Here is a 27,019-nt window from a genome sequence, read left to right on the forward strand (position 1 = left end):
TTGGCTGCCAATTTTGTGAATGTTTCCATTCCCTTAGATGCTGTGACTTCAGGAGAAATGCAGCTGAAATTAAGGAAAGAGTTTAACAGGGATTTTTTCCCTGACTAACAAACATGTCCATCTTGTCCCTCATTTACCTAGGAAGACAGAAAGGGTTGCAACCTCTGAAAGTAGAGCCATAGCCTTTATGTGCAGGTGGGTTTTTACTGGATTTCAGTTTTATTCCATTGTTGTGATGGAGCTGAAAAGGAAATTACAGTGACAACCAATCTTAGAAAACCATGTTCTTCTATCTCCTTTAAAAAAATATCAACGTCCAATTACATTTTGAAATTAAATTTGTGTTTATCTTTGCATTTGAGTTTTAGTTTAGAATTAAGTAATTACAGTATATTTCATGTCATTCTTTTATTTGGATTTCACATTTATGAGCACTGAGAAAGAAACAAATGGATTTGTTTTCTGAAAAAATGATCACGTATCTCCGAAGCCTTCGAAAAGATTACTTTTTTTAGCAAACGGAAATATTTTAGATTTTGATCTTGTCTTACCAATAAAAGGAGTGTGATAAAGATGACCTGTAGATGACCTACACAGTTCTAATTTTTATTATTATTTTTCCACAATCTTCACTACACATTGGCTAAACCCAGAGTGAAAGTAATGCTCTCAGTTGTGTGAGTATTTTATATCTTGTGTGAATCAGTTTGTTATTTTGATTGAACATTATGAGGGGTATTAACTAAGCATGTCGATTCAAATGTTTAGCCTCATTCAGATCAGAGAGTTCTGAATTGTTCGAATGTACAAATGGTTCAAATGGAAGGCCATTTGGCCTTGACATGCTTTGCCTTGTCATTTAGCACCCGTGAATATACAGTAAACATAATATGGAGGCAGTGGAAGCTGAGCAAACTGTTTATATCTGAAACTCCTCCGTTTTGCTTATTGCACCCACATTAGATAATGTTAAGAAATTAATAACTTGAGTAAAGAAAACAATATTTCTGAGCATTTATTTTGCATTCATTAGTAATTACAAGGAAAGCTAATGTAATATTTAATATTTAATAATATTAAATGTGATTTCCAATGATAAGTATGAAGAAGTAAAGTGTTATCATTTGTACTCTTTGCTCATTTTCTTTTGGGGAGAGGGGGTATGATTCCAGTTTTGGAGTGTGTTGTTTTATTCAAACAATCATAAAATGACTGCTTTAATGGAAATATAGCCTTTAAGTATGAGATGGTTTAGGATAGACTGTCATCATGTTTAGGATTTCCAAGTTTCAAACATTCAAAATTGTCTGAAATTCCTAAAGGAAAAAAAATCTTCGACGTGTTACTCATACAGTGAATAACAAAATTGAAGTTTTAGATAAAATATGTCATTTACAGTATGTTAATTGTGAGATGGTATGGAAAAGACTGTTATCACTGAACACCCTATAAAAGTGCAACAATCATTTTCATAATATACAGTATAGTGATGTAAAGACAATGAATCAGATGTCTGCAGAAAGAAGAGTTTTTGATAGACTACAATATTGTGTTTTCAGAGTTTATTCGAACCTTTCATTGAAACTGTGATACAGAAATTAGGTTATGGGTTTTGTAACAGCTGTCTGGGCCATCTGCATTGCTGTGAGTGTCCCAGCAGGCACAGTAGTAAGTGGCAGTGTGACTTTCTTGCGTACCAATTACTGTAAGATCACTCTCAAAATTGGATTTTTTGTTCGCTTTGAACACATCTTTGTCATTGGCATTGTCATGTGTGGCGTCTGTTCCAATTTTTTGAATATAAAGAATCCGTTTCATCGCTTCATTTTCTTTTTTCTGGTACCAATGGATAATAGCAGAGTCAAAGCCCGGGCCTTCATACTTGCAAGTGATGCGAGCAGTCTTTCTTATGCCTTTTGTAAGCGTTCTTCTTGGCTGGTCCAGGGACAGCGATGTCACTGCCACTGCAATTGAAAACAGAAAAAATAATCAATTTTAAGATGAATTATTCATTCTGTCTTAAAAAGCATTTGGTGCACCAAACTTTACATACCTAGGTAAACTGAAAAAATAGCAACCTTCAAATGCAGGAGCATGGCTTCTTGTTATTGAAAAACGTTTCCTTGAATGTTCTCTGGTACAGCAGTGTGCTTCCTAAACATTTTAACTGAGCCTTGACAGGAAATGACACTGACACAGTATTCTCAAAATTAACTAACCTCAAAAGGCTCTGATTTGCTGTTGTTATTGGGGGGGTTATACCCATAAGTGCAGACATCATTTTGATCTGTCATTTTGAAGCTGCAACTATTTTAATTTAGCTTGCATGAGATCAGTTATTGGGAAGCATAATATTTTTCACCACTTACACCACAAAATATTTGAATGGTTCTCTTGAAAATCATGCACCAAAAGAAATTAATGTAGATTTATACTGACTCCAGAAAGATGTTTCTCCTGTAAATAGACTCACATGCTGCTCAAGAATTTAGTTACTGGAATTAAATACTCTGTGCTATTTGGATTCATTCAAAGTTTTGATTAAAACTTTGACACAAAACTCATTATTTTTTTCATCTATGGACCTCCTACGGTATTTGTGCCCCAGAAAACACAGGACTGACTAGACGCATGCATGTCTTTCACGTTAGCTGCTGTCACATTGTACAGATCAGACCTACAATTCACAGTCTTGAGATTTTGGACTCCTGTGAGTGGGGGTCAGTGGCTATCAAGACTCCTGCAATTTGTTTTTTAATCTTCACCTCCCTTTTTTTGGTATGAGCACCTCTGCGATTTGTGTTCAAGAATATTATTGCAGTTTTGTCTGTTTTTTTTATCAATTGTGCTTCTCCCCATATCTAGAGTTCTTGCTAAAACAGCAGTGAAATTAGAAACAAAATCGACAATGAGCTGAGCACCGCATGAGGATTCATTTCCAAACATTGAATTTCCCAGGAACAAAAACAGCAATGCCTGAACCGAGTCATACATACAGTCCAGTTAACATGTAGTCTGTTACAGGCATGCAGAAACATTGTGTTTGTTCTTCTCTCTATTATTTAACATGAAATAAATCTCTACTTTTTTTCTGTTGAAATAATATTGTAATTTGGTTATTTTGGTAGAGCTCTGAGAGGAAATGACTGTAATGTGGTGTTTTTGCATTTAAGTGAAATATATAGTAACCTTTCTGAAAACAGCAGATTGAGATGTGCCTAAATGAATATATATATATATCATAATTTGGCATTGCCTTCAGGTTCCATAAAACATTTGTATGCCTGTAATAAAACAGTGTTTACAGTTCATCTGTGTGACTGTCCATTTTCTGTATTCACTTTGATAGCTTTTACTACATTTGCAATAACATCCATTTCTTTTTATCTTTATCTTGTTCTAATTTTATCTTACTCGACCACTGCTCTGGCTTTGTTAGTTTGCTTGCTCTGCTTGCTATTTTGCTGAATAGCAGTTGAAAAATCCAATTTGATATTTCATTTTCAAGTAAGTATAAAAGTCCCCAGAAATATGGAACATATTTTAAATAGAGAAGGCCATTATTAATTTAAAGGAGAATATAGTTTACAAAATACAGTTTTTAATTAATTGAATAATTAAAGAGAAAGAATCCTTAGGATAATTCAGAAAATACATTTTATTTTACAGAATAAAATATGAAGCTTGCCTGGGGTCTAAAATGTGGTTTATGTCATCACCGGGAGCCACAATACACGTCTGTTCCTGAGTTTTATCAAAAGCTTTCATATGAGCTGTGACATAGAAAATTAGGGTTTTATGCCAGCTGCCTGTTGCACCTTTCTCACTGTGAGAGTCCCAGCAGGCACAGTAATATGTGGCATCAAAGCCAGAGTTTACTTTAGGTATCACAAGGTTGTATTCATTCTCCTGCTTTTCAGCCTTGAAATCAGAAGCTGTGGGGTCCTGAGTAACAATTCCTTTGTCAACAGTTATGTAAAGAAGTCTCTTAAGAGCTTCGCCATCTTTTTTCTGATACCAGTGGATGTAATTACTTGAACCCACATTGGAGACTTTGCAACTGATGCGTGCAGTTTTGCCTGGCATTTTGGCCAGGGTGACCTTCTGATCCAGTGTCACTCCTGCTGCAGTCACTGGCAAGAACAAAAAAGGAAAGTTAACCTGTGTCGTCTTTTCACTGACAAACAAGTAAATATGACAGAATCTTCCTTACCTAGGAAAACAGACCAAACTGCAATTAGAGAACACAAAATCATGCTTGCTTCTCTGTGTAAAGCTTGTATTCGTGTGAGCCATTAATTTATTTTCTTTGCTGCTCGGTACAGTAATTTTGATAGAGCCACAAGAGGAAATGACAAGAATATGTTAACCAATCTCAGCGCTCTGTTCTTCCTTCTTTCAAGGGATATAAATACCATCTGGCTTCCCTGTGATCAGTTAATTAAGAACTGTCAATACAAAATCATCATTTCTGCAATTTGAAATTTTGTCAAATAGAAAAAGGGTCTTCCATGAAAAATTTAATATTGAGGTTTTATAAAACTCAGCCTTTTGAACATAAACCTACAATTAAGTCATTTTTTGTATGCATCAAGGGATGCTTTAATCCCATATTCAGATTAAAACTCAAGGTTACCAAGAAATATACAGCTACAGTATTCCATGGTATTTAAAAAATATTTCAGATCCATTTTCATTGGGGATACTTTTACAGGTGTGCACTTGATTTCTTTTCTATACAACTGGCTTATTTTAACTGAAAGAAAATGATTGTTTAATTCTAAGTGATTTCTCTTTCTGCTGCAGTTCTACTCCATTATCATTAGCCAGCAGCCCTGCAACTCACAACTGGCAACCGACTGAAGCTCAGCAGCTGTGAGCCTGGTCAGTACCTGGATGGGAGACCTCCTGGGTAAAAACTAAAGTTGCTTCTGGAAGAGGTGTTAGTAGGGCCAGTAGGGGGTGGTCACCCTGTCTGAGTTGGTCCTAGTGCCCCCAGAATAGTGACTCAGACACTATACTGTAAAAAAGAAGCGGTCCTTCTGATGAGACGTAAAACTGAGGTCCTGACTCCCATTGGTCATTAAAAATCCCAGGGTGTTTCTTGAAAAGAGTAGAAGTGTTACCCTGACATCCTGGCCAAACTTCCCATTGGCCTTTCATTGACCAATCATGGCCTCCTAATAATCGCATATTTGAATTGGCTTTATCACTCTGCTCTCCTCCCCAAGCACTTTGAGTGGAGTGTCCAGAAAAAATGAAAAAAACACTGTATAAGGAATTATTATTATTGCTTACACTTACATTATATAGCACTCCTCTCAAAGTGCTTTACAGGTAATGGGGACTCCCCTCCAGCACCACCAATGCGCAGCCACACCTGGATGATGCAACGGCAGCCATAGTGCGCCAGTACACTCACCACACATCAGCTATCAGGGAGGAGGAGAACAGAGTGATGATGCCAATTCACAGATGGTGATGGGCATCATCACTCATAGGAGGCCATAGGAGGGCAGGATTGGTAAAGGCCAGGGGGGAAATTTGGACAGGATACCAGGATAACACCGGATTTTTAATGAACATAGAGAGTCAGGACCTAGTTTTACATCTCATCTGAAGGATGGAGCTTTTTTACAGTATAGTATCCCCGTCACTATACTGGGGCATTAGGACCCATACAGACCACAAGGTGAGCACCCCCTACTGACTCAACTAACACCACTTCCAGCAGCAATCTTAGTTTTTCCAAGGAGGTCCCCGTCCAGGTACTGACCAGGCTCACACCTGCTGAGCTTCAGTGGGTTGCCAGTTGTGAGCTGCAGGGTGATATGGCTGCTGGCCATATACTAAACTAGGGGCAGTAGAATCAGAATTGTCAGCCTGAGATGGAGGAAGTCCTTAAATTCTCTTAAAATCTTAAATTACATAAAAATAAAGCAATAGATGCAAAAAATTGGAAAATATCCCATCTTATAATTCAGGGTATAATCTTATGATTTATTCCTTAATTGATCTGATCTGCACTGTTGGTAATTTACAGTATATCAGTTTTAGATTTAATGTTGCTGACATTATTCTTATTCATTTTTCAGCAATTTCAAGAGAAGCAACTGAAATGAGTTTGTAATTAATATATAATTTGAGCATAGCGCTTGTTCAAATTCTCAGGAAATGGCAAACTCACACTTTATTGAACACGTTGCCTGGTGAGTGTGGTTAGTGAAGGTCTAATAGGATCAAGCAATCCTAGAAAGACACCAAACCTTTTTATGATATTGATTCATGAATCTCTCCCATATACTGCAGATGCTGCTTGTGCAGAATTGACAATTCTTATTACTTCTTATTCTAACTTACTGTATTTAGGATATTCAGGTTCTTCTGAAGTTCTTACAGTACAATGTATTATATATAATGCAATATAAAAGGTACAAATTTTTAAAGTAAATGTAAGACTACGGTAAGCAATGAGGAAAGAAATATTTAAATTCGGATTTAATCTTTATGTTAAATTGTGTAATTTAACAGAAATTCGGGAGTACGTCAAATTCAAATCTCACACTTATGCTCTCCTACTGTATGTATGCTCACTGGCTGCCCATAACTCTTGTCTAGTGCTCCTCCTTTAACTCCAGCTTCACCCTTGCAGCTGCCCCTCTGGTTCATTCCTCACAAGTGAAGAGTGGTGTGACAGTGCTGACATTCAGCTATTTCCTTAGGCAGGTGAGTTAACAAAGTATTAACTATGCTTTTAATATGCTGTCCCCTTTTGTTCATTATTTTGATTTGTTGTTATTAGAATCTGACCAAATTACTGAAGTGTGATTTGCATAAAGTGTGTTGGTATTTCCATTAAGACCATCGAAAGAGTTTCTGCTGGAGAGAGCTTATCCAGGTGTCCAAATGTGAAGTAATTAGAAAATACTAAACTTCCACCTCCAGCTGAACAGGACACAAGTCTGTCACAGGGCAATGTTAGCTCCCATTTACAAAGCTGGGTGGACTGGAGCAACTGGGGTAAAGTACAGTACCTCATTCTAGACACTACAGCAGTTTATATAGTAGGAAATTGAACCTACAACCCACTACTTATAATGATCTTATAAAGTGACCTACCCACTACTATTTTACTGCAGCCAGGGTGATTGGGGCAGACAAAAATATTACAAAAAATCACAATGCTGAGACAGAGGCAAATCCATTGGGATTGTATTTATTACTTGAAATGGTTCTGATTCATTCACTTACTGTATCAACACTTTCAGTTCTTTTAATTTGTTTTACAGAATTCACATACATAAGAAAAAAACATTTGCTAGAAGAAAATATAGTCACATCAGATATGGGTTCTCAGACATTTCTGACTGCTTTAACCCATTTCAGTGCTTGTCTTCTCCAAATGATCTTGAAGTTCAACATACTGTAAAAGCAGTTGAAATTAACTAGAAATCATGGCTGAATATCTTGATTCTCATGCAGGTTTCACATACGGTCCTTTAATTTCCTGTAAAGTATTGAGTTTTCTGATTTTTTTGTGTTAAATTTGTGGTTTTTGTTACAACTGCCTCTCACACCTGTGTCACTGTGGGTGTCCCAGCAGCCACAGTAATATGTGGCAGAATGGCTTTCTTTTATTCCATTTATTATAAGATCCACCTCAGAGCTAGATTTTCTGTTTGCTTTGAAAACTCCTTCATCGTCCCTGTTGTCGTAAAAGGCTTGCGAGCCAACTTTTTCAATGTAGAGAATGCGTTTCATGGCTGTGCCGTCTTTTTGCTGGTACCAGTGAATAAGAGTAGAGTCAAATCCCCACCCTGTATACTTGCAGGTAATACGAGCAGTGCTGTCAATTCTTTTCAGCATTATTTGTTTTGGCTGTTCCAAAGACAGGGCTGACACTGCCACTGCAATGGAGAAAAAAAAAGGAAAGGGCTGAGATGAGATGGTTAAATTCTCATAAACACACAATATAGACCATGTTTCACTTACCTAATAAAAATGAAAATTCAGCAATGTACACGCACAACAACATTATTTCTTCTTCAGTAAGGTGAAGAATTGCAGTAACCAATCTCAAGAGACTAGAACTTCCTGGACTTCGTGAGGTGTTATAAATACTGTGTAAGGTACTACTAGACACTACTGGGTCAAATGCAACGAACTTCCTGAATTAGTACGCAGCTGCATACAAAGTTGCGGTTTAGTTAGTACTGTACTTTCTGGAGATCGTCTCCAGCTCGGAGTTCAATTGCACGTTCAAAAAACATGCGGAACAAAGTTGGAGTTCAGCTGAATTTGTGCTTAATCTGGTTCCCAGGGCTCGGTGTTGTTGTTGTACTAATTAATGCAAAGGACTGTGCATCAGAACATTTCAATTAATTTGATTAGTGGATTAATACGTAGGCCACGTTAATATACAATTATTACTTTGTTTGGTTCTTGTTTTATATTTAAACTAAATTTCCCGATAAATTCATGTTAGTTTTTAATTTAAGATTTGCATTTAGTCTACAATTCACCGGATGGGGGTACTGTATGTAGTTATTAATTAGATACTCAATTGCAATTAGTCACGAAACAAATGAGAGCCGCGGCTGCGCATTTTAAACAGATCGCTACGGTATTAATTCGACACGCCAGATGAACAAGTGGACAAATCGCTATTGCTAAATCATTACAAAAGACATCAACTAAATATAGCTGTCCTACTAAAATGTTAGAGATGTACATTCCATAAAAATGGCAACATCTATAGGAATGACCCACTCTATCCAAAACAGTGGTGCATCAGGTTTGGTTCCCAAGTTAACCTGTGAGCAACCTGAGAACTGGTTCTTTATTTTATTTTGGTGAAGACATAGATTCCTGTGTTCCCTCACACCTGAAGAAGGCTCCACGGCTGAAACGTTGTGTTTTCTTTCTTCTTTTTTTTCAGCATGGAATAAACCTATGGAAGCCCGTTTCCGCCAGGGAGTAAAAAAAAACGCGCTATGGTATCTCAGAATTCCGACTTAGTATCTCAGAATTGCGACTTATCAACTCAGAATTCCGACTTAGTATCTCAGAATTGCGACTTAGTAAGTCATAATTCCGACTTCGAAATAGCCATAGCACGAACGCGAGGCACGAACTAGGGTGGGAGCGGCGAGGGCACAAGCCCTAGAACCCGAATCCGTTACAATAACAAAAGGACAGACAATGAAATATGGCTATTTCGAAGTCACAAATTTGAGATATAAAGTCGGAATTCTGAGTTACTAAGTCGGAATTCTTAGTTGCTAAGTCGCAATTCTGAGATACTAAGTCGGAATTCTGAGTTGCTAAGTTGCAATTCTGAGATACTAAGTGGGAATTCTGACTTACTAAGTCGCAAATCTGAGATACTAAGTCGCAATTCTGAGTTGCTAAGTCGCAATTCTGAGTTGCTAAGTCGGAATTCTGAGTTGCTAAGTCGGAATTCTGACTTACTAAGTCGGAATTCTGAGTTACTAAGTCGCAATTCTGAGATACTAAGTCGGAATTCTGACTTACTAAGTCGGAATTCTGAGATACCATAGCGTGTTTTTTTTTACTCTCTGGCGGAAACGGGCTTCCATATAAACCTATTACTTGTTCCTTATAATGAAATCTGCATATTTCAGCTCTGCAATTTTTTTTCACAGGAGTTATAAATGTAAATTCTAAATTACAAATAACAGCTTAAAAGAGTTTAAAGAGTTACATTATTTCATTGGATAAAAAATAATTGGCGACTTAAATGCATTCCTTTAAATTTTCAAGAATGCGTTTACATAGTTTCTTTTTTATATTGAGTACTAAAAAATTCAGGTACTGGGTCTAATAGCATTTGTTGCATTTTTAATTCCTGATATTGTAATTAGTTTATTCTGTTTTTAATTTATTGAGTAAGTTAGTTATGATTAAGAAAAATATTTTCTGAAAAAAGTAATTTAATTTTTAACCCCCAAGGATTTGTTGTAGTATTAATACGCTGTAGGTTTCCCCTAAGCTTTTTATAGTAGTATACTGCATAATATGATAATGAGGTCAATAATAGTTTAATGGTGGAATGTCCTACACGTTATCATCACTAAAGAGACCTAGGTGATTGAACACCACAGAGAATAACCTTTATGTTCTTGAAAATAATAATACAACTGCATCTACAGTATTTATATATTTTTTTCACAGTGAAGTCTCCTATTATGTATCGTTCCTTACCTATTGCAATTATATTATTTTAATGTTGTGAAGGATACAAGTAACTTGGGGATTTAGCAGCTACATAAGATGATATGCTAATGAGGATTTACTAGTTAGAGGGAATTGCTTTATTTTGGATTGCACTTTTGTGTTTTTGAGTGCTCTCTAGTGAAGGGGTTTTCAATATCTCTGTCATGTATTTAAAATTGTAGTAAAAGTCACACATATCCAATCCCTCCCTACAACATAACAACAAAATTATCCCTAAAACAATTCTGAAAAATGTAAAATGTTCAAAATATGAAATTCTGGATAGTCTCAAAGAAATGGAATCTACCAAGCTTTAATCATTGGATGTTGGTGTGTAATGAGTTTTTGCAGAACTTGTACTAAAAACATTTGAAACTTTTTAGTCTAAAAGGCAGGAAAGCAACCTCCCCATGAGTGCTATGACTACTTGCAGAGTGTGGACAAACCCTTCTCCAATAATGTAATTAACAAACTGACACCCACTAAGTCTATTTACAATAGTTACAGGAGTTTTGGCGGCCTCTAGGGGCAGATCAGTTGCTACTCTAGTCCCTTCAACTACAGGCCTCACACTATTGCAGATACATTTTCACTAAGGTTTAAGTATCACCTGCTAAGGAAGTCTTTATCATTGTGGTTGTCCCAGCAGGCACAATAATATATTGCAGAATGATCGACGTTCACGTCTGATATTCTGAGGTTGTACAGGTCAGACTCAGGTTTCTCAGCCTTGAATTCGGAACTTCCATAAGTGGGGTCAGCAGTGTTTTTTGAACCATCCTGGGTCATGTAAAGAATTCTCTTGAAGGGCTCGCCCTCTTTTTTTTGATACCAATGAATGTAGTAATTGCCATAAGGTATATTGGAGGCTCTACAACTTATAAGCACAGTTTTCCCTGCTGTTTTTGTCAGTGTTGTCCTCTTCTGCTCCAGTGTCACTGCTGTCACAGCTGCTACTGCTGCTGCAATGAAGAACAAAAAGAAAAGCAGTTAAAGCAATCTATTAATTCTTAAGGAAATACATTTGAGAAAAATGTCCCTCACCTAGAAAAATTGAAAAAATGGTCATGGCCGAAGGCACAACCATGGTCATGCTCTTGCATGTGTAAGACCCTACTTCCTTTAGTTTACTGCCGAGTTATTTTAATTGAGCCCTGAGAGGAAATGACAGTGACACCTGAACCAATGACTTTTGTAGTGATCAGCTTTAGAACAAATATAAATATCTTTTGACTTAACTGTGAAGAGTAGGTTCAGAAATGCTCAAATGAGAATGACACATTTATTTGTATACATACAGTATATTACCAGTAGTCTGTAGTATTTGGGAAGGTTAATTTTAAAAAGCAATCCGTTTAAGTAACATGCTACTTGCATAAGGGATTATGTTATAAAACTTAAAATTACTTTTTGGGAAAATATTTTTTAAAGTCATCAGATACAATAATCTATGTTATGTGTTAATAACAAAAAAATTAAAAGCTATTTCTAGAAACATTTTGTTAGTTTAAAAAGTAACATTTTACCCATATAACTTATAACTGTGATTAAGTTACTTTTTAAAACTAACTTTCCCCCCCAAATAGGCTGCTTTATTTGTTAGCTGGCTTATAGTTCAGATGTCGCCCAGTTTTACATTTCATTTTAGATAATTTTAGTCTCCTCTACATTTGTCATTAGGTCGACCTGATTGGGGCTTATCAGCTGTTAATTTCCTTAAAATAATGTGTATTTGAAACTGAATCCTTTTAATTGTATCTAAATATTAACCTTAGTTGTGATCATATCATAATTACCCAAAATGGAAATGGCAGTCCTGGCTTTTAGTGAAAATATATTTTAAATATATGGTCTGTTGAGTGCTTTAGTTTTACAGTATTTTTGATACAATGAAAAGGTAACCTGAAGATGAAGTTAGCACATGATACATTTTTGATTCAGTGTAGGCTGTCCGAGATGATGAAATGAAGATTTCTGATTAAGCAGTCACATTACAGCAATTAAGTGATCCACTTAATTGGATTATCCAACGAGGATGCAACAATATCATCACTGTTGCAATAGTTGAAAAAAAAACATGACATTGTGAAGATGTTCAATTTGGAAGTGATTAAGATCATTGAGAGGTCCAATAAATGACTCCCACATACTGTTTTGCTTTGTAGAATTGTATACAGGAAAATGACAGCATGCAGTATGTGATTTTGTTTCAGGTTATTTTTGAAGTGAATACATGGAACACTGAGACATGTCATAGTAGTTTTTTATTTGGTGTATTTTTCTTTTTTGTTCCGTTTGCTAAGTCAACAAAATAATCTAAAAATTTATTTAAAAAAAAACATCCTAATTATTGGAGTCTGCTATACTGTAGTTTATTCTGCATTTACCATGATGGATATACATTAGTAAAACTTCATGGAGAGACAGACTAAACTTGTGGGAGAGGAACGGTATCTTTAAAAATGTATATACCATATAGAACAAGTCATATAACATATAGAGCAAGGACTTAAAAAATCGATCTAAATCAAACCATTTCTAGAAAAAAAGGCTAAATAGGCTAAATCCTATTGGTGATAACTGCAACTGTTTCAGCATTTCAGATCTTCTCTGCAAAGTTCATCTTTTGCAGAGTTACTGTAATTTCCTGAAAATGCTTTGTTGAGGTTTCTGCTTTTTTGTTCAAAACTGTAAGGTACACAAGTCTGTCTGCTGTTTTTGAACATGCTGTTCATGACTGAGGCATCACTGTGGAAATCCCAGCAAGCACAGTAATATGTTGCAGAATGGCTGGGTTTCACAGAATTCACTGCCAAATATCCCTCAACAAAACCACCTGCAGGGACAATGCCAGCCATGAAATCTTTTGCATCATTTTTGTTGTCATACTCAGCTCCCTTCTCTGAAACATAAAGAATCCTCTTCATGCCTTCCCTTTCTTTTTTCTGGTACCAGTGGATAGTAGTTTTGGCAAGATTTGTTCCAGAGACTTTGCATTTAATCTGGGCTAAATTGTTCATCACTAGGGTGAGTGAGATTTGTTCCTGTTTCAAAGTAACTGCCGCCTCTGCCACTGTGAAAAAGATAAGAGAAGGGATTAAAGTTCAGATGCTTGATTCCCGGTTTCACAAGCTTCATATAATTAATCTGTTCTTACCTAGAAGAAAAGAAGAAAAAGCAAGGAGAGAGGGCGGAAACATGGTTGTTCTTGATCTAAATCTTCTTAAGGTAAGTTGATCTTTGTTACTTGGATATTATACTCGGTCTTAGAGAGGAAATGACTGCAATAGAGGGACCAATCTGTGAAGACCATATCTTTTGTTTTTGGTATCATGAATTTCACCAGTTCTATATGTGGCTGCATAGTGTTCACGCTATGAAAAAAGTACTGGCTGTTGATACATTATTCTGAAGTTTTAGTAATGCATATTTAGTGTGTGTGGAAAGTATTGAACTCTGTTTTCTTGTTTAAGCGGTGTTGTTGTCTACTCTTTTTTCACAAAGCTGTGAGAATAAGGAAAGTAAAGTGTGAGAAATGTGCTGCTGGTGACTATACTTTAGTGTGTTACATGTAGACAATGAGAGCTGTCTTTTTTTCTTTTTCTTACATTAGTGTAGCAAATTCTGTCTCCTTTTTGCTTCAGTGTGGATTGTGTCTGAACTGGACTCGTCACTGCAGGGTATCAGCTACCAACAGAGCTGTAACTAGCAGATGATGGGAAATGTTGTCATTTGTTGATGTTGATTCATCGTATCAGACCTCTGAGGAAGTCAAAATAAAGAATTAAATGAAATAATTTAATATAAATTATTTTTCCTTTCTGTTTTCCATTGTAATAGCAAAATTTCTGACATTGCTAGCAACAACCAAAATTTTATTTCTCTTTGCTGAATGTTTAAATCCATTTAAAATTATTTATGTTGTTATTTTAATCTATTATTTCAATTTTGTAAGATGCGATGTAAGAATTTGACTATGGGGCATATTCAGTATGCTTTAGAGTAAGAGTTTCTGATTTCTTTTTATACATTTTTATATCCTTTAACATTAATTTAATATTAACTGATTACAGAATATCTAGAACCCAGTATGAATTGACCTGTGAATTGACCTGTGCTAGTAACTAATTGCATATTTATTTCAATTTTTTATTTACTACTGTGCACTTAGACATTTTAGACATAATCAGGATTTAAAATACTGTACGTGAACTATGATTATCAAAAACGTACTAACCACTCATGTTTTTTACTATTATGACCATTTTCGTTATTCCTAATACATCTTAGGTTAGTTGCCATATCACAATCTTTACACTCTTTACAACTCTCAAAACTTGATCACAACAACTTAAGGTAAACTGTATATACAGTAGGTACTGTATGTGCAGCCAACACATAACACAGCTCAGCCAACATCCTGAGCTAAGATGTAATATCTTAGCTCAAGATTGTCCATTTCTGGTCATGGAGGGGAACTTTGTCTGTGAGTTTTCATCCCGAAGCTGTTAATGAACTAGACCATCTGATTACTTGCTTATTTGAACCAATCTAACTGTTTCTCATAGCCTTTCAGGTACTGCTGCTTTAAAGAGACCTTAAAAACCCACAGAAACCCTTTCCCTCCAGAACCAGGACTGGATAGCCCTGTAGTAGCTAATTTATCAATATAATAGCTAACATTTACCAATCAAGTGTGATGCCCATCATTAACTTGTTTTTTCTCTCCACACATCTGTAAAGCTACAAGGTTACTTTTTGTACTATAAAATACAAATCTACAGAGCTTAAATATAAATAAAAACAACTAATATGTCTGTAGAAGACCGTAAAATAGGACTTTGTACATAAAGCAGAAAATCAGTGAGTGAAAAGAGTAGAACAATTCAAAATGCCATAGATATGTTTATTTTCTTTGCAGTGTACTTTTAACAAAGTGTGACTTGCAATACAAAACATACCAGATTACCTCTTATTCCTTCATTTCTACAGTTTTTGAAAAAAGGGCATTTGGATTGAGTTTTAATTCATTGGATTGCTCAAACATCAGAAGTTTAATTAAGTTCAATCAACAGATGACACAAAACCGGTCTAGTTTTATCAAAACCTTTGAGGTGTATTTTGAGACAAAGATTTTTATAGTCTCTAGTTATAAAGATTATACCTTTATAACTGAAGTACCTATCAAGGCCTAAGAAAAACAAATAAATGCAGTGTTAGCCTGTATCTTTAAAAAAATAACTCTTAGTTAGGCTTAATAGCACCTTAATATATGAAGAACACATTTATAGAAGAATAGCAATTTTAGCACATGCCAAAACAATATCAAAATAACAATCCAGATGATTAATTCAAAACTGCAGAAAGCCTCTTCATAAGACATTATGTGTTGATGACAAAAACAGTTACCTTTAGATTACCTTCCAAAGGTGAATTTGCAAAGGAACAGCACAGAGAGACCCCCAAACAACCCTTTAGCAAAAAAAGAAAGGGCTCCAAGCAGAACCATAACAACATTTGTTCTCAGAAATATTTTTTAAGGCTCATTAATGCTGTTCTTAGATTAGATTAGATTGAAATAGAAAAGGCTTTCAAAAGACATTTTTATAGTTTCTCAAAGAAAGAATCAGAGGCAGAGAAACTCCGCTGTGAGTCAGTTTAGAAACTCCTCAGTACGTCTGACTGAGAGGAAAATTATGCACTTACTCTGCCTAACATTCACAGCTGCAGACAGACTACAATGAAAAATAGCTCATCTTGAAGGGAAAGTTTACAAAGTGGTGCAAATTCAATTAAATTTCAGTCCCTTTTGAATATTTTGATAAAAAATACTATGTACAGTAGGTACTGTAGATAATGTCCATCATCTAACCACACTGACTCCTGATTTCCATGGCATTAAGTGGAGTAGAGAGCATGTGACTCCTCTATGCTGAACAAGATGAACTAATTTTTAGAGCTGTGTTCCTGAGAAATCTAAATGAAAATATGTCTAATCTCATCGTAAGAGGTCTTACATTTCGGGACAGGTGCCAAAATGAAATGCATTGTTGTACTGTAAATCATGGCCCTAGAGTACATTTGTATTACTGTATGTGCTTCAGCCAAAAAAATAACATTTTGAACGACCACAGTATCTTTACATACTGTATACTGTACAGTATTTGCACAGGATTGTTCAGCATTATCCAGTTTTTATCCTGCTTGTAACTCACATTAATTTTCTTCACAGACCTATGATTTGTCTCATTCTTCCAAAACATTTTTTAGTGCGAGTCTTGTGATCTTTATTACATTTGAACGGATTTTTCGATGTGACATACTACAGTAAAAATCTTTATACGGAAAAAGACAAATCCTACTGTATTTTGTGTTTTATTTTTGTTATTTGGAATTAGCTTTAAAAATCTGTTATGAAAAAATGAGCAAAAAGCAATTTGTAACATCCTATTATCACAATGTAAACTATATTTGAAACATATACAACAAAATTCTGAATGAGGTTTCTGAAGTTTGTTGGAAACTGTACAGTGCATTATCTCTAAATCTTTTTGAACAGGTTGTCTATAGGGTTTAATTTACTGTGGGCGTCCCAGCACGCACAGTAATATGTTGCAGAGTAGCTGGATTTCACAGATCGTATTGCTAAGTATCTCTCGGTGAAATGTTCTCCAGGAATGTTGCCCACCACAAACACATCTGCATCTCTTTTGTTGTCGTACTGAGCCGTTTTATCAGCTACATAAAGAATCCTCTTCATGACTTCACCATCTTGTCTCTGGTACCAGTGGATTGTTGCTGTGGCAAAGCTTGTTCCAGAGACTCTGCATCGGATCTGGGCTATTTGGCCATCAGTTTTTGTTAGTGTTATTTTTTCCTGTTGCAAAGTCACCGCTGCCTCTGCCACTGCAAGGAAGAAAAGAAAAAAAAAGAAAGGCTAAACTTCAGACACACGCTTTGTACAATCACAAGCATAAAATAACTGGTCTTCCCTTACCTAGAAAAAAAGAAAAATAAGCAATGATGGAGGCTGGTAACATGATTTGATCTCAGACTTCTTAAGGTAAGTTGAGCTATACAGGCTGGGTATTATAATTGAGCTCAAAGAGCAGTAAGAGTTCAAAGATACATGATATGATGCAGCAGCCAATCTCTGGAGACGAGTCTTTTCAGTTTCATTTTAGAGAGCTTAAATACCTAAGGTCTCGGTGTGGATATGCGCAGTGTACATGGTCTGACTCCATCACCACTCTGCCTCAAGCACACCTCCGCTTTCCTGACCCCTGTAGCCCAGACATGCACCAAACACACAAGGAGGAGTTTGGACTCCCTAGGGAGTCCTGTGAAGTGAAGACACTGTGTAACAGTCTCATCTTACAAACTAAGACCTTTCAGACTCTCTCATTCTTCACGCTGCAGCAGCCCACAAGATCATGGTCTGTGGATGCAGTCAGGTGACCATCTCAATTGTGCCAACCTGCTCCCAACCTGGAAAATGAGTAATGACTAACACATTTTAGAGTGCTTGCCACTGTACTTTCTTGTTTTATGACATTAAACAACAAGAATGTAATGAATTTCCACTGCATATGTTAGAATTGTCACTGTTTTGAAAGGAATTTGTACACTGAAGTCTCTGACTCCTAATTAATGGGAACAAACAGATATTCAAAGTACAGCAAGAGACTGTATTTTGTGCAGAGGGCAAAATGAAACAGATGTCTTCCTTTTGGAAAGAGCTCTAAGCACTATGTGACGCTTTATTACAATACAGTAGTGTTTAACCAATTTGTAACAGTAACTGACGTAAACAAATAATACTGTGGCATATTCTTTGTTTATCTGGCTATGTAAAAGGAATATTTTGCTCCATAAAATATTATACATACAAGAATAATTCATTAAGGTGTTCCAGAAGGTAATGTGAATGTTTGAATATCCTAATTCGCTTTTGTATTTTTTCTCTGTAAATGAATCTCTAAATTAGTATTTCTTTCAGGCTTAACGTCACCACCAGGAATCCTCCACACTGTTCATAACCCAATGGAAACAAGCCAAGCGCTAGAAGCCCTCATTGCCTCACAGGTAATAGTACAAAAACATTTTAATGGCCCATGACATCACAGTAACAATATGCTACAATATGCTATACAATATACAATATTGCCTTTATACAGTACAAAGCAAATTATCCAGCTTTAAAAATAACTCAAAAAGAATATTGAGTATTAAACAATAGAGGATCGATTTGAGAGGAATGCTGTGCCAAATTGTCATTTATTAAATCTATATAGCGCCTTTGTTACCAAAGCATTATTAAAGTGCCTTTTGATCAATTTCATGTTGGTTATAAGGATTGTGTTAGTGAGTGCTGCTGTTATTTAAAAAAAGAGTTGGGTTTCCAAAGAACCTATCCATGGTGATTGTCACATCACAGGGTTTTATGACAGACATTATTCCAATAGGTCTAGCTAAAAGCCTATTCAAAGGCTGAAACAGAAATATCAAACATATATCGAACAAAACACACAACAAATATTTTAAAAATTGCCAGATTTATTTAATACTCAGTATAGTTCAAGCATTTGTGCATCATCACCACCATTGCAATTGTTTTGTTGCAGATATTTCTGTGGAACAACATTCTTCCTGATTAATATACAGACAAAAACAAAGCACTGTTTCAATGTTAACCTGCTATGACAACTAAGGTAATCACTAATGAAGGTCTAATATTAAGATATGATGTTATGTTACAGTAAAAACACAAAAGCTCACTACTACTTATTTTTTCTTAATTTCATTCCATGCTGTTTTTAAAGTTCTGCACACACCTGGGTTTTCAACAGCCTTCCTGTTGATAGCCTCTCATTGTGAGAATCCCAGCAGCCACAGTAGTATGTGGCAGAATGGTCGACCTTCAGGGAGTTGATTATGAAATCGCTCTCAGCAATGTCCTCATTTTGACTGGCTTTGAAAATTTCTTTATCGTTCTCATCATCATAATGAAGCACTCCATCCTCTGCACGTATGTAAAGAAGGTGTTTCAGAGCTTTGCCTGCTTTTTTCTGGTACCAGTGGATATAAGCTTTATTAAAGTCTGTTCCAGTGACCTTACAGCTAAAATACACGGTTTTGCCAATATTTTTTGTCTGGGATATTTTTACTTGTTCCAAAGTGATTATTGCCTTTGTCACTGCAAGGGAGAATAAAACATATATTGAGCTGAAATCTGAAGGTATAACTGTGAATAGAGACTCATGATATATTCACTCACAAACACCAGAAAAAATAATACTCACTTACCTAGAAAAAGAGAAGAAACAGAGATACATGAAACCAAAAACATTGTTGGAGAGGAAAGGTTGTATAAAATTAGAAAACAAAATCCAGTTGTACAGTGCTGCAGTCTTTTAATTCAGATCTGAGGGGGGAATGACTACAAAGCTAACCAATGTTAGAGAAGTGGGTGATGGGTAGGTTTATGGGTAAAATTCACAGCTGTGTGTTAAGACAACTGTTAGTCATATTGTCAGGTTGCATATATTATACTGAGTTATTTTGTACTATTCACATGTAGACATACTGTAGCTACTATAATGAAAATGTACATATTTGTATTTTCTAGGCTTTATTTTTATCAAAATCTACTAATAGCATCAATGCAAATATTTCTTCTTCTTTTTATGTGTATACATACTGTACATACATAAGGTATGTGCACAGAGGTCAATTCAACTGAAAGAAAAATGAATGATAATGTAAGAACTGAGGGCTGGGGGAAAGTGTGAATCTTGTTTAATTTTGAATTTTGGAGTCTGATATAATTCTGAGTAGGATTATCAGAATGCTTGCTAAAGTAATGTTAGAAGGGAGAATGAAAGAACGGGGACATTATTAAACATAGTTACGCTACAATGTGTAATCTAAATTTTCAAAGTTGTAATACCTACAGTATCAAAATACTTTCACTGTAAATAAATACATCCTTAGATTAATAGTATTTTAAATTCAAGAGTAAGATCATAGCCCAATCTCGCACACTTCTGCTTGCCAGCTTGCCTGCAGAACTATATCTTGCCTCCTGAACTTCCCTTCTTCTTTCTTGCAGTGTTCTGCTTTATAGAGAGACATCTCTCTGAAAGTTGGCATTGCTAGACCTTTACTGCTCCTGCACCTTTCCCATGCTCCTCAGCTGGCTCTTGCCTCATCATATGCTCATGCTTGCTGGTCTTTCTAGTATATCCAGACTTGATCTGACCACTGTACATCTCGTCCAAGCTGGTAAAGGATTGTCACTCTCTCTGTACTGTACTGCATCTGTTTAAAATGAAAGATGAAAATCATTGCTCATGTCAATCATCCTGCTGTCCTTAAATCAAGGTTTGTCATCTTTAGACCTCAGGCACCAGCATGATAAATATCATTTCCCATTCCAGCTCATTTTCAACTACTGAACCCATCCAAAGCTTTTGTACACTTGCAGACCTCCTCTGCTGCACCTTCCTTCATTGAGAAGTTCCTCTGACTATCATTGCTGTTTATTCCGCTATAGCTCTTTCAACCTTGACTGGGTTTTCAAACAGCCAAGTTCTCACTAGCATGAAAAAAAAAATCCTGCGTCCGTCTCTAGGGATCACCCTTGACTCTTCTCTTTGTTTGCATCTCCTTTTCACAAGCCACAAGCCTATTTTCCTCTTTGACTTATTCATTGTGACATTTTATATTAAACCTGCTACTGTTGTCTCCCATGGTCCAATGTCTGTCTTTTCGGTATTGCTCCTTATGCAATACCTCTGCAACACTACTGTATATATTTACCTGGATACCAACTGCAATGCAATTTGAGGTGATAAAGAAATCGTTGGTGAATCCGGTGAATCTCTGGCCCCATTAAATTCAGATTCCTCTGTAGCATTTTGTGATCTTGATCCAATTATCAAACTATTATTCTCTCATTGGGGGTTCTTCTTGTGCTGATCCACCCAGGCATATCTGTACAGTATTTTATCGTGGAGTAAATATTTATTTGCCAAATATTAGATCTTGCAGCCAACAATTTGATTGGTCTTTTTTAACAAAAACAAAATTTTTAATTGAAACATTAGAGGGTTAAGGGGTGTAAGAGAGGTGTGAATTAGGGCATATGGATACTGTAAATGACAGAGAGAGTGTGCAGGCCAGATTGACCGAAGAAGAGCTGAAAAGTTGCTAATTGTAGGCGGGAAGGCTGACCATATTTAAATACCAGAGTTTAAATAAGAAACTGCTAGCTTCCTATAGCAAGATTTAGGGGGTTGCAAAGACATAATGAGAACAGTCAGGGAATTCAAGGCACAGAATGTACTGTATCTTTTTGCCCTTTTTGAGCTGATTCCTGAGAGGTTATATACAGTATCTGGGGCTGTCTATCTCTGTAAGTGAGATAGTATTTTCCTGAATCGTTTTCTTCACGTGATTCGACAGTAACAAACAGAATTGTTGTTTTTCAGAGGAGAAAATGTTCTTGCTGAGGCCCTGGTCAGTGTATTTGTTTTTATCATCTTTATTATCCTGGTACTGTATATACCCCCTGAACATAGAATCTCTTTAGCCCTTTATCGAAGATGTTATGGTTGAGTACAACCCTCTTGAGACGGTTTCTTGTAAGAGTGAGCTCCGATTGTTCTAATGTAAGACAGCACCCCATTTGGTGAAGAAGATGAGGATAAAGGTGCTGATTATACTACCAGTTGGAAAAACAATGCAGCCGTCACAAACAAGTGCTGCAATTAAAAATGACAGGATACCAAGTCATGTTAATACAGAGATGAAAATTAAAAGCAGTAACTTGTACTCTCCTATTGACGAACCATTACACATGCGATTTACTGTAGATACCAGTTCCTGTCTTATTAAGTCTCCTAAAGATAAGCGGCGGCTCTACGGCGTGGTAGAATTCAGTGTACTTTTTTTAGCATGCCGGTGTGTTTGATGAGCTTTATTCTCTTTTTTTTCTGCAAATGGGAAACTACAGTGTAGCCATCTCCATGCATTATACTGCATGGTTGGCATATATAATTAACAGCTGTTTTTGAAAAAGATGAAGGAAAAGACTGTTCCGTGCACGTACTGTAAGTACTTTATTTAAAACTTAACTTATTCTCTTCTGGCGGTAATATCGCAGTGCATTACGCAAAAACTAGAACTTGCTGTATATTTAAAGGGTTGGCATAGCAGAATAAGAATTGCACAGTATACTGTAAAAGCCATTACCGATTTTAAGAGACTGAAACATTGCTCGATATTAAAATAAAGATACAGTATTTTGAAACATTGCCCTCTTGAAATAACATAATATTACTTACAGGAATAATAACTGTGAAAAAGCCGCTCAAAAAGTAAAATGATCTGAACACAAACAACACTGTATTTTTAACAAAATGTTTGCAAACAAATGGTGCAATATTGGTTTATATTTTTGTAACTTTCTTTGTTCCGTCTGGGTACCTGTGGTACCCGAGTATTCTAATAAGTATGCTTACTATATCGAATTTAAATAATGATCAAACTATACATTAAAATCTGGATATCATTTTAATTACAGAGAAGCTGAATCTGAGACGAGTTTATTGGTTTTTATCGAACTGTTAGACATTTACTAAGCAGATTCTTTAGTAGTATGTAAGATTACTGAACTGCAAGAGGTCGACAGAAAACTAAACTCTTAAAGAATTAGGCACTCGGCAAAATTATTTTTGGTATTTCTAAATGTAACGTTAAACATGAAACATTAGAAATGGGTTACACTTTATGTTCATGTGAAAATATATACTGTGTATTATATATACAGTATTTATACATTCTGCACTGCAGTAAAATAATATTGGAGTATGCAACAATGCGGGGAAGAGGCTCAGTTTTTCAATTCAACGAGCTTTAATAGTATGTCCAAATAATTACATTGTTGTCAAAACAATAAGAATAAGCAAAATATTGACGAAAAATACATTTAATATTCAGGGACGTTTACATGTTTGTACAGTATAAACGTTTGTCTAGGTCTTTCTTTAATCGCTTATTGCGATGATGCGTTTTGTCGTCATTCTAATCACCTGCAATAAACTTTTAGAAAGGTTTAGGGAAATGTTTAGGAACACCAAGCAAATATAATATGATGAAACGAAAGTTTTAGAGAATGGGAAAGAAAATAATATCCAAAATATTTAATCTGATTTTAATTTTAGTGCCTACAGTATGTTGAACTAGATTCACTTTCACTCAGTATATTTAATCGGTTTGATACTTTATAGCATTGCGTTATGCTGAATCCGCGTTTACAGTACTAATTTAAATACTGTATTTGCCAGTATTTAAATGGATGAATATTTATATAAAATGTTTACAGTATATGTGACTTGAAAATACTCTAAATGCTTTAAAGTACCTGTTCTAGAAGAATGGAAAACAAAAAATAAATTATTAGTTTGGTAAGTTTGTTTTAATTTAATCACAGACAGCCCCTGTTGGAACTTAAGCCAGAAGACATCATATCCTCATCCACTTTTAAAGTTTTAAAGGTTTCGTCTTTGTGGCCCATCCAAACAAATACTTATTTTTAGAACGCGATACTCTGAAAAACATTTGAATTAAAATATCACCTTTTAGTATCTATCATATAAGAATATCGGGATGTGAGAGGAGTTCGGGAGGAGAACAGAGAAGAGGAACATGTTTACAGGCAACCAGGTCGTGAAAATTTAATAAGACAATGATTAGAAGACGTTTTTGTTTCGATTTCCGCTAAATATCAAAAACTGTGTGCATCCCAATACGCACAATAATACATTGCGCTGTCTTCCTTTTGTGCGCTAGCTATCGTTAGAATACTTATTTTGTTGCCTTTTCTTCCAGCAACAAATCTTTCCTTGAAATCTGGATCGTTTTCAGAGGTCTGACTTCCAGCTGGCAGATATAAAATCCGTTCAATAGTTAACTCGTCTTTCTGTCTGTACCAGTGGAGGACTGTGGAATCGAGCGACAATGATCCGCCAAGTTCACATTCAATTCGAGCACTTTTTCTCGGTTTAGCTATCTTCAGCGGGTGAGGGTGATTTATTTGCGTCAGAGCGCAATCTGAAAATAGAACAATGGAAAAAAAAATAATTATTGGAATACGTATGATTTGAAAACATTAAATCGTTTCTACAAAAAAAAGACTCACTTATCATTAGCGAGAACACTGATGTTAAGAGTGCAAAATACAACATATTTCCGGTCGCAAATAAGTTGGTGTGTTTCTCTTTATGCCAATGCTTTATGGCAAACTGCAGGCTGAACGTCTTTAATATCAAACTAGGTGGAGCCTAAAGATGCAGTACCCAAGTACGGAGGCGTTTTCTTCTGGTCTTTCATTATGGGGTGCTTTGCGGGAAGTGAATGGACAAAGCTACCATGAACGAGATTGATTATTAATTATTGTATATAACTATAAGTAGTAATTAATATAATTAATAAATAGCTCTCCCCCAAAACCTTGCAACCTTTTACCTGGAGAGTTTCAACATTAATTAACTTCGTTTGCCTCTTTCGTTGCAGATGCTGTACTTGGTGCTGGAGAATGGACATCTTGCAGATTTTATAAATGACCTGAAGTACAGTACTCTTCCACTGGTAATGAGCAGAAATCTTATTAATTTAGACTTAGTCTGGCATAATTGATTCAACTATTTCTTAGAAGTGTTCGGGTTTATATTGTTGCTCTGATAATAAAAGCATTAAGAGATCAAATGGATCCAAACCACATTATGATGGATTATCAAGACCAATGGTGTCTCTACTCTAGTAAAAAAAGTTTTGTTTGCCTAATTTGATTAGCTTCACACAGAAAAAAAAATCATCTTTTACAGCAATACACAGTACGTATTTTTCTGCATTATTCTGTAATCTGAACAAACAAAACAAAAACAGTAAATCAAGTCTTGTTTAATAAAGGGGCCCAAATGTTATATATTTGCGATCTCTTTTTGTTGCATCACATTTTTTTTCGTGAGAGGTCGCGAGGTCGGAGAAATTAGTAACAAACATAAAACCGAATAGGTTTTAATTGCCAAGATATAAATTATATGTAGCATAAAAGCTCTTTAATTCTATATTCAGTTTGTATGCAGTGAAACAGATTATACTGATCTACAGTAGATATACAGTATGAAGGCTACTCATTAAAGCAATATTGGTAACATTAGTAAGATTAAGTTTTCTGTTACTTATGTATTTATTTCTGTTTTACAGATTTTTGGACATGTTAGACTTTTCTCTCAACCAGGGACGGATTTTGGTGTTCGTACTGTAGGCTCTGGGCACTTTCACGCCGAAATGTGCAAAAAGAAGGGCAAAAACCAAAGAAGGGCAAACCCCGAAGAGTATTTTTAAACTATTTTAAAGCTAAACTACGTGATTAATGGAGCCAGTCAATCAACCATCCCTTGACACTTCTAGTTTGTAGAATAGCCGCTAGATAGCATATGATTATTGATTTGGAGCACCTATAGTTGATCGCAAGCATGTTGTTTCAGCTCGGTTTTATTAGTCACTAGTGTTTCCCTCCTTCGTAGGGCCTAAGACTAAAAAAATCGTAGGTCCTAGGCACTGCTCTCAACGTTAAGTCATACTTCCAATTGCCAATTTAACGATCACTGGATGCTAGTATTGATTTACAGTAAGTGGAGTAAACCCAATTCCCTGTGTATGAGCTGGGGAAGCCAGGCGCGATAAGGTTCTTGGTTGACAGGCGCTTTTGAGCAGGATTTCCTAATATACTGTAGGTCCCCCTGAAACAAGTACTGCATATACTGTACAGTGTAGACTTTTTCCTCTGTATCAGCTCTTGAATGTTAAATCATTGTTAATAAGCAACTCATTTTTTAAATTTGTTTTCAGTACTGTTTGTGTAAATGAAATGATTTGAAAGCTTTAACTTTCCAGGAACAAAAACAAATACAAGCTCTAATTAATCAGATTATTAGTTTAATTGTAGTTTAAGTGTCAAAAGCCCAATTGTGCAAAAGACAATCCCTTTGAGTATGCTGAAGTTCCTTGGAGCAAAATAGTCTTTAAGTGGACTATTTTTCAAACTAATGACTGAGTGCAGAAGCCGGTAAATCAAAACCTGCAAATACCTAGATCAAGAGTGAGCCAGCACCAGACATCTTCGTGTCCCTCGGAATGTTTTCATTTGACGTATAATTTTTATTCCTTAATTAAACTGGATGAATAACTTAAGGTTTTATGTCTTAAATGATTGATAATAGAAAAATAAAGGACATGGAAAGTCTTCTGGAGTTTGGCACTGGAGAACTAGCCTTTTAATTTAAGAACATAACTCAAAACACAACCTCCTCCCTTCAGTGTCTTGAGATATTAATAAAAGAGTTGAAAACATATTTTTGTTGATCAATTTAAAAAATAAAATGAAATGAATTTTGAATTTACTTTCTCTCTTTGGTCTTCTATTTGATATATATACTTAAATAGCATGTGGCACTAAAATGGTATTTATGTAAAACTGTGGTATTATACTGGTGTTACAATTTGATGGATATGTCTATCCATCCATTTTCTAAGCGCTTTAACCTCTTCAGGGTTGTGGGCAGACTGGAGCCTATCCTGGCAAGCAACTGGCAGAAGGCAGGATAAACCCTAAATGTGTGCCAGTCCATTGCAGACCAGACAGAAACAAACACAGACACACAGAAACACTCTCACAACAGGTCCAACTTTTCCCAGAAGCCAGTGAACCTGCCAG

General features: G+C 35.8%; 1 protein-coding gene and 2 long non-coding RNA genes across 3 annotated transcripts; 1 reads left to right on the top strand and 2 right to left on the bottom strand.

Moving 5' to 3' along the window:
• Window positions 1–1,547: 1,547 nt before the first annotated feature.
• On the bottom strand, window positions 1,548–2,134 carry LOC138239400 (uncharacterized). Its single transcript, XR_011189868.1, has 2 exons — window positions 2,054–2,134; window positions 1,548–1,964 (listed from the first exon to the last, which is right to left on the bottom strand). It is a non-coding gene; the product is annotated as an uncharacterized lncRNA (long non-coding RNA).
• Window positions 2,135–3,663: 1,529 nt separating this feature from the next.
• Window positions 3,664–19,773, bottom strand: LOC102685402 (uncharacterized). Its single transcript, XM_069190825.1, has 6 exons — window positions 19,543–19,773; window positions 19,055–19,432; window positions 16,819–17,142; window positions 7,578–7,907; window positions 4,214–4,297; window positions 3,664–4,133 (listed from the first exon to the last, which is right to left on the bottom strand). The coding sequence occupies exons 1-6, from the start codon at window positions 19,583–19,585 to the stop codon at window positions 3,664–3,666; spliced, it is 1,629 nt and encodes a 542-aa protein (XP_069046926.1). The 5' UTR covers window positions 19,586–19,773.
• Window positions 19,774–21,746: 1,973 nt separating this feature from the next.
• On the top strand, window positions 21,747–26,705 carry LOC107078257 (uncharacterized). The gene is made up of 3 exons (XR_001479201.2): window positions 21,747–22,349; window positions 24,814–24,888; window positions 25,507–26,705. It is a non-coding gene; the product is annotated as an uncharacterized lncRNA (long non-coding RNA).
• Window positions 26,706–27,019: the final 314 nt, after the last annotated feature.

Source organism: Lepisosteus oculatus, chromosome 6, assembly GCF_040954835.1.
Source record: "Lepisosteus oculatus isolate fLepOcu1 chromosome 6, fLepOcu1.hap2, whole genome shotgun sequence".
Classification (NCBI taxonomy): domain Eukaryota; kingdom Metazoa; phylum Chordata; class Actinopteri; order Semionotiformes; family Lepisosteidae; genus Lepisosteus; species Lepisosteus oculatus.

What these genes read in the sequence shown, in the direction of transcription:
- LOC102685402 (XM_069190825.1), bottom strand. Translation starts at nt 19,585, where the DNA reads ATGTTTTTGGTTTCATGTATCTCTGTTTCTTCTCTTTTTCTAG. An exon ending in TGTTTCTTCTCTTTTTCTAG is followed by an intron (nt 19,433 to 19,542) that starts GTAAGTGAGTAT and finishes TCTCCCTTGCAG; the next exon opens with TGACAAAGGCAATAATCACT. An exon ending in CCAGGTGTGTGCAGAACTTT is followed by an intron (nt 17,143 to 19,054) that starts AAAAACAGCATG and finishes TCTTCCTTGCAG; the next exon opens with TGGCAGAGGCAGCGGTGACT.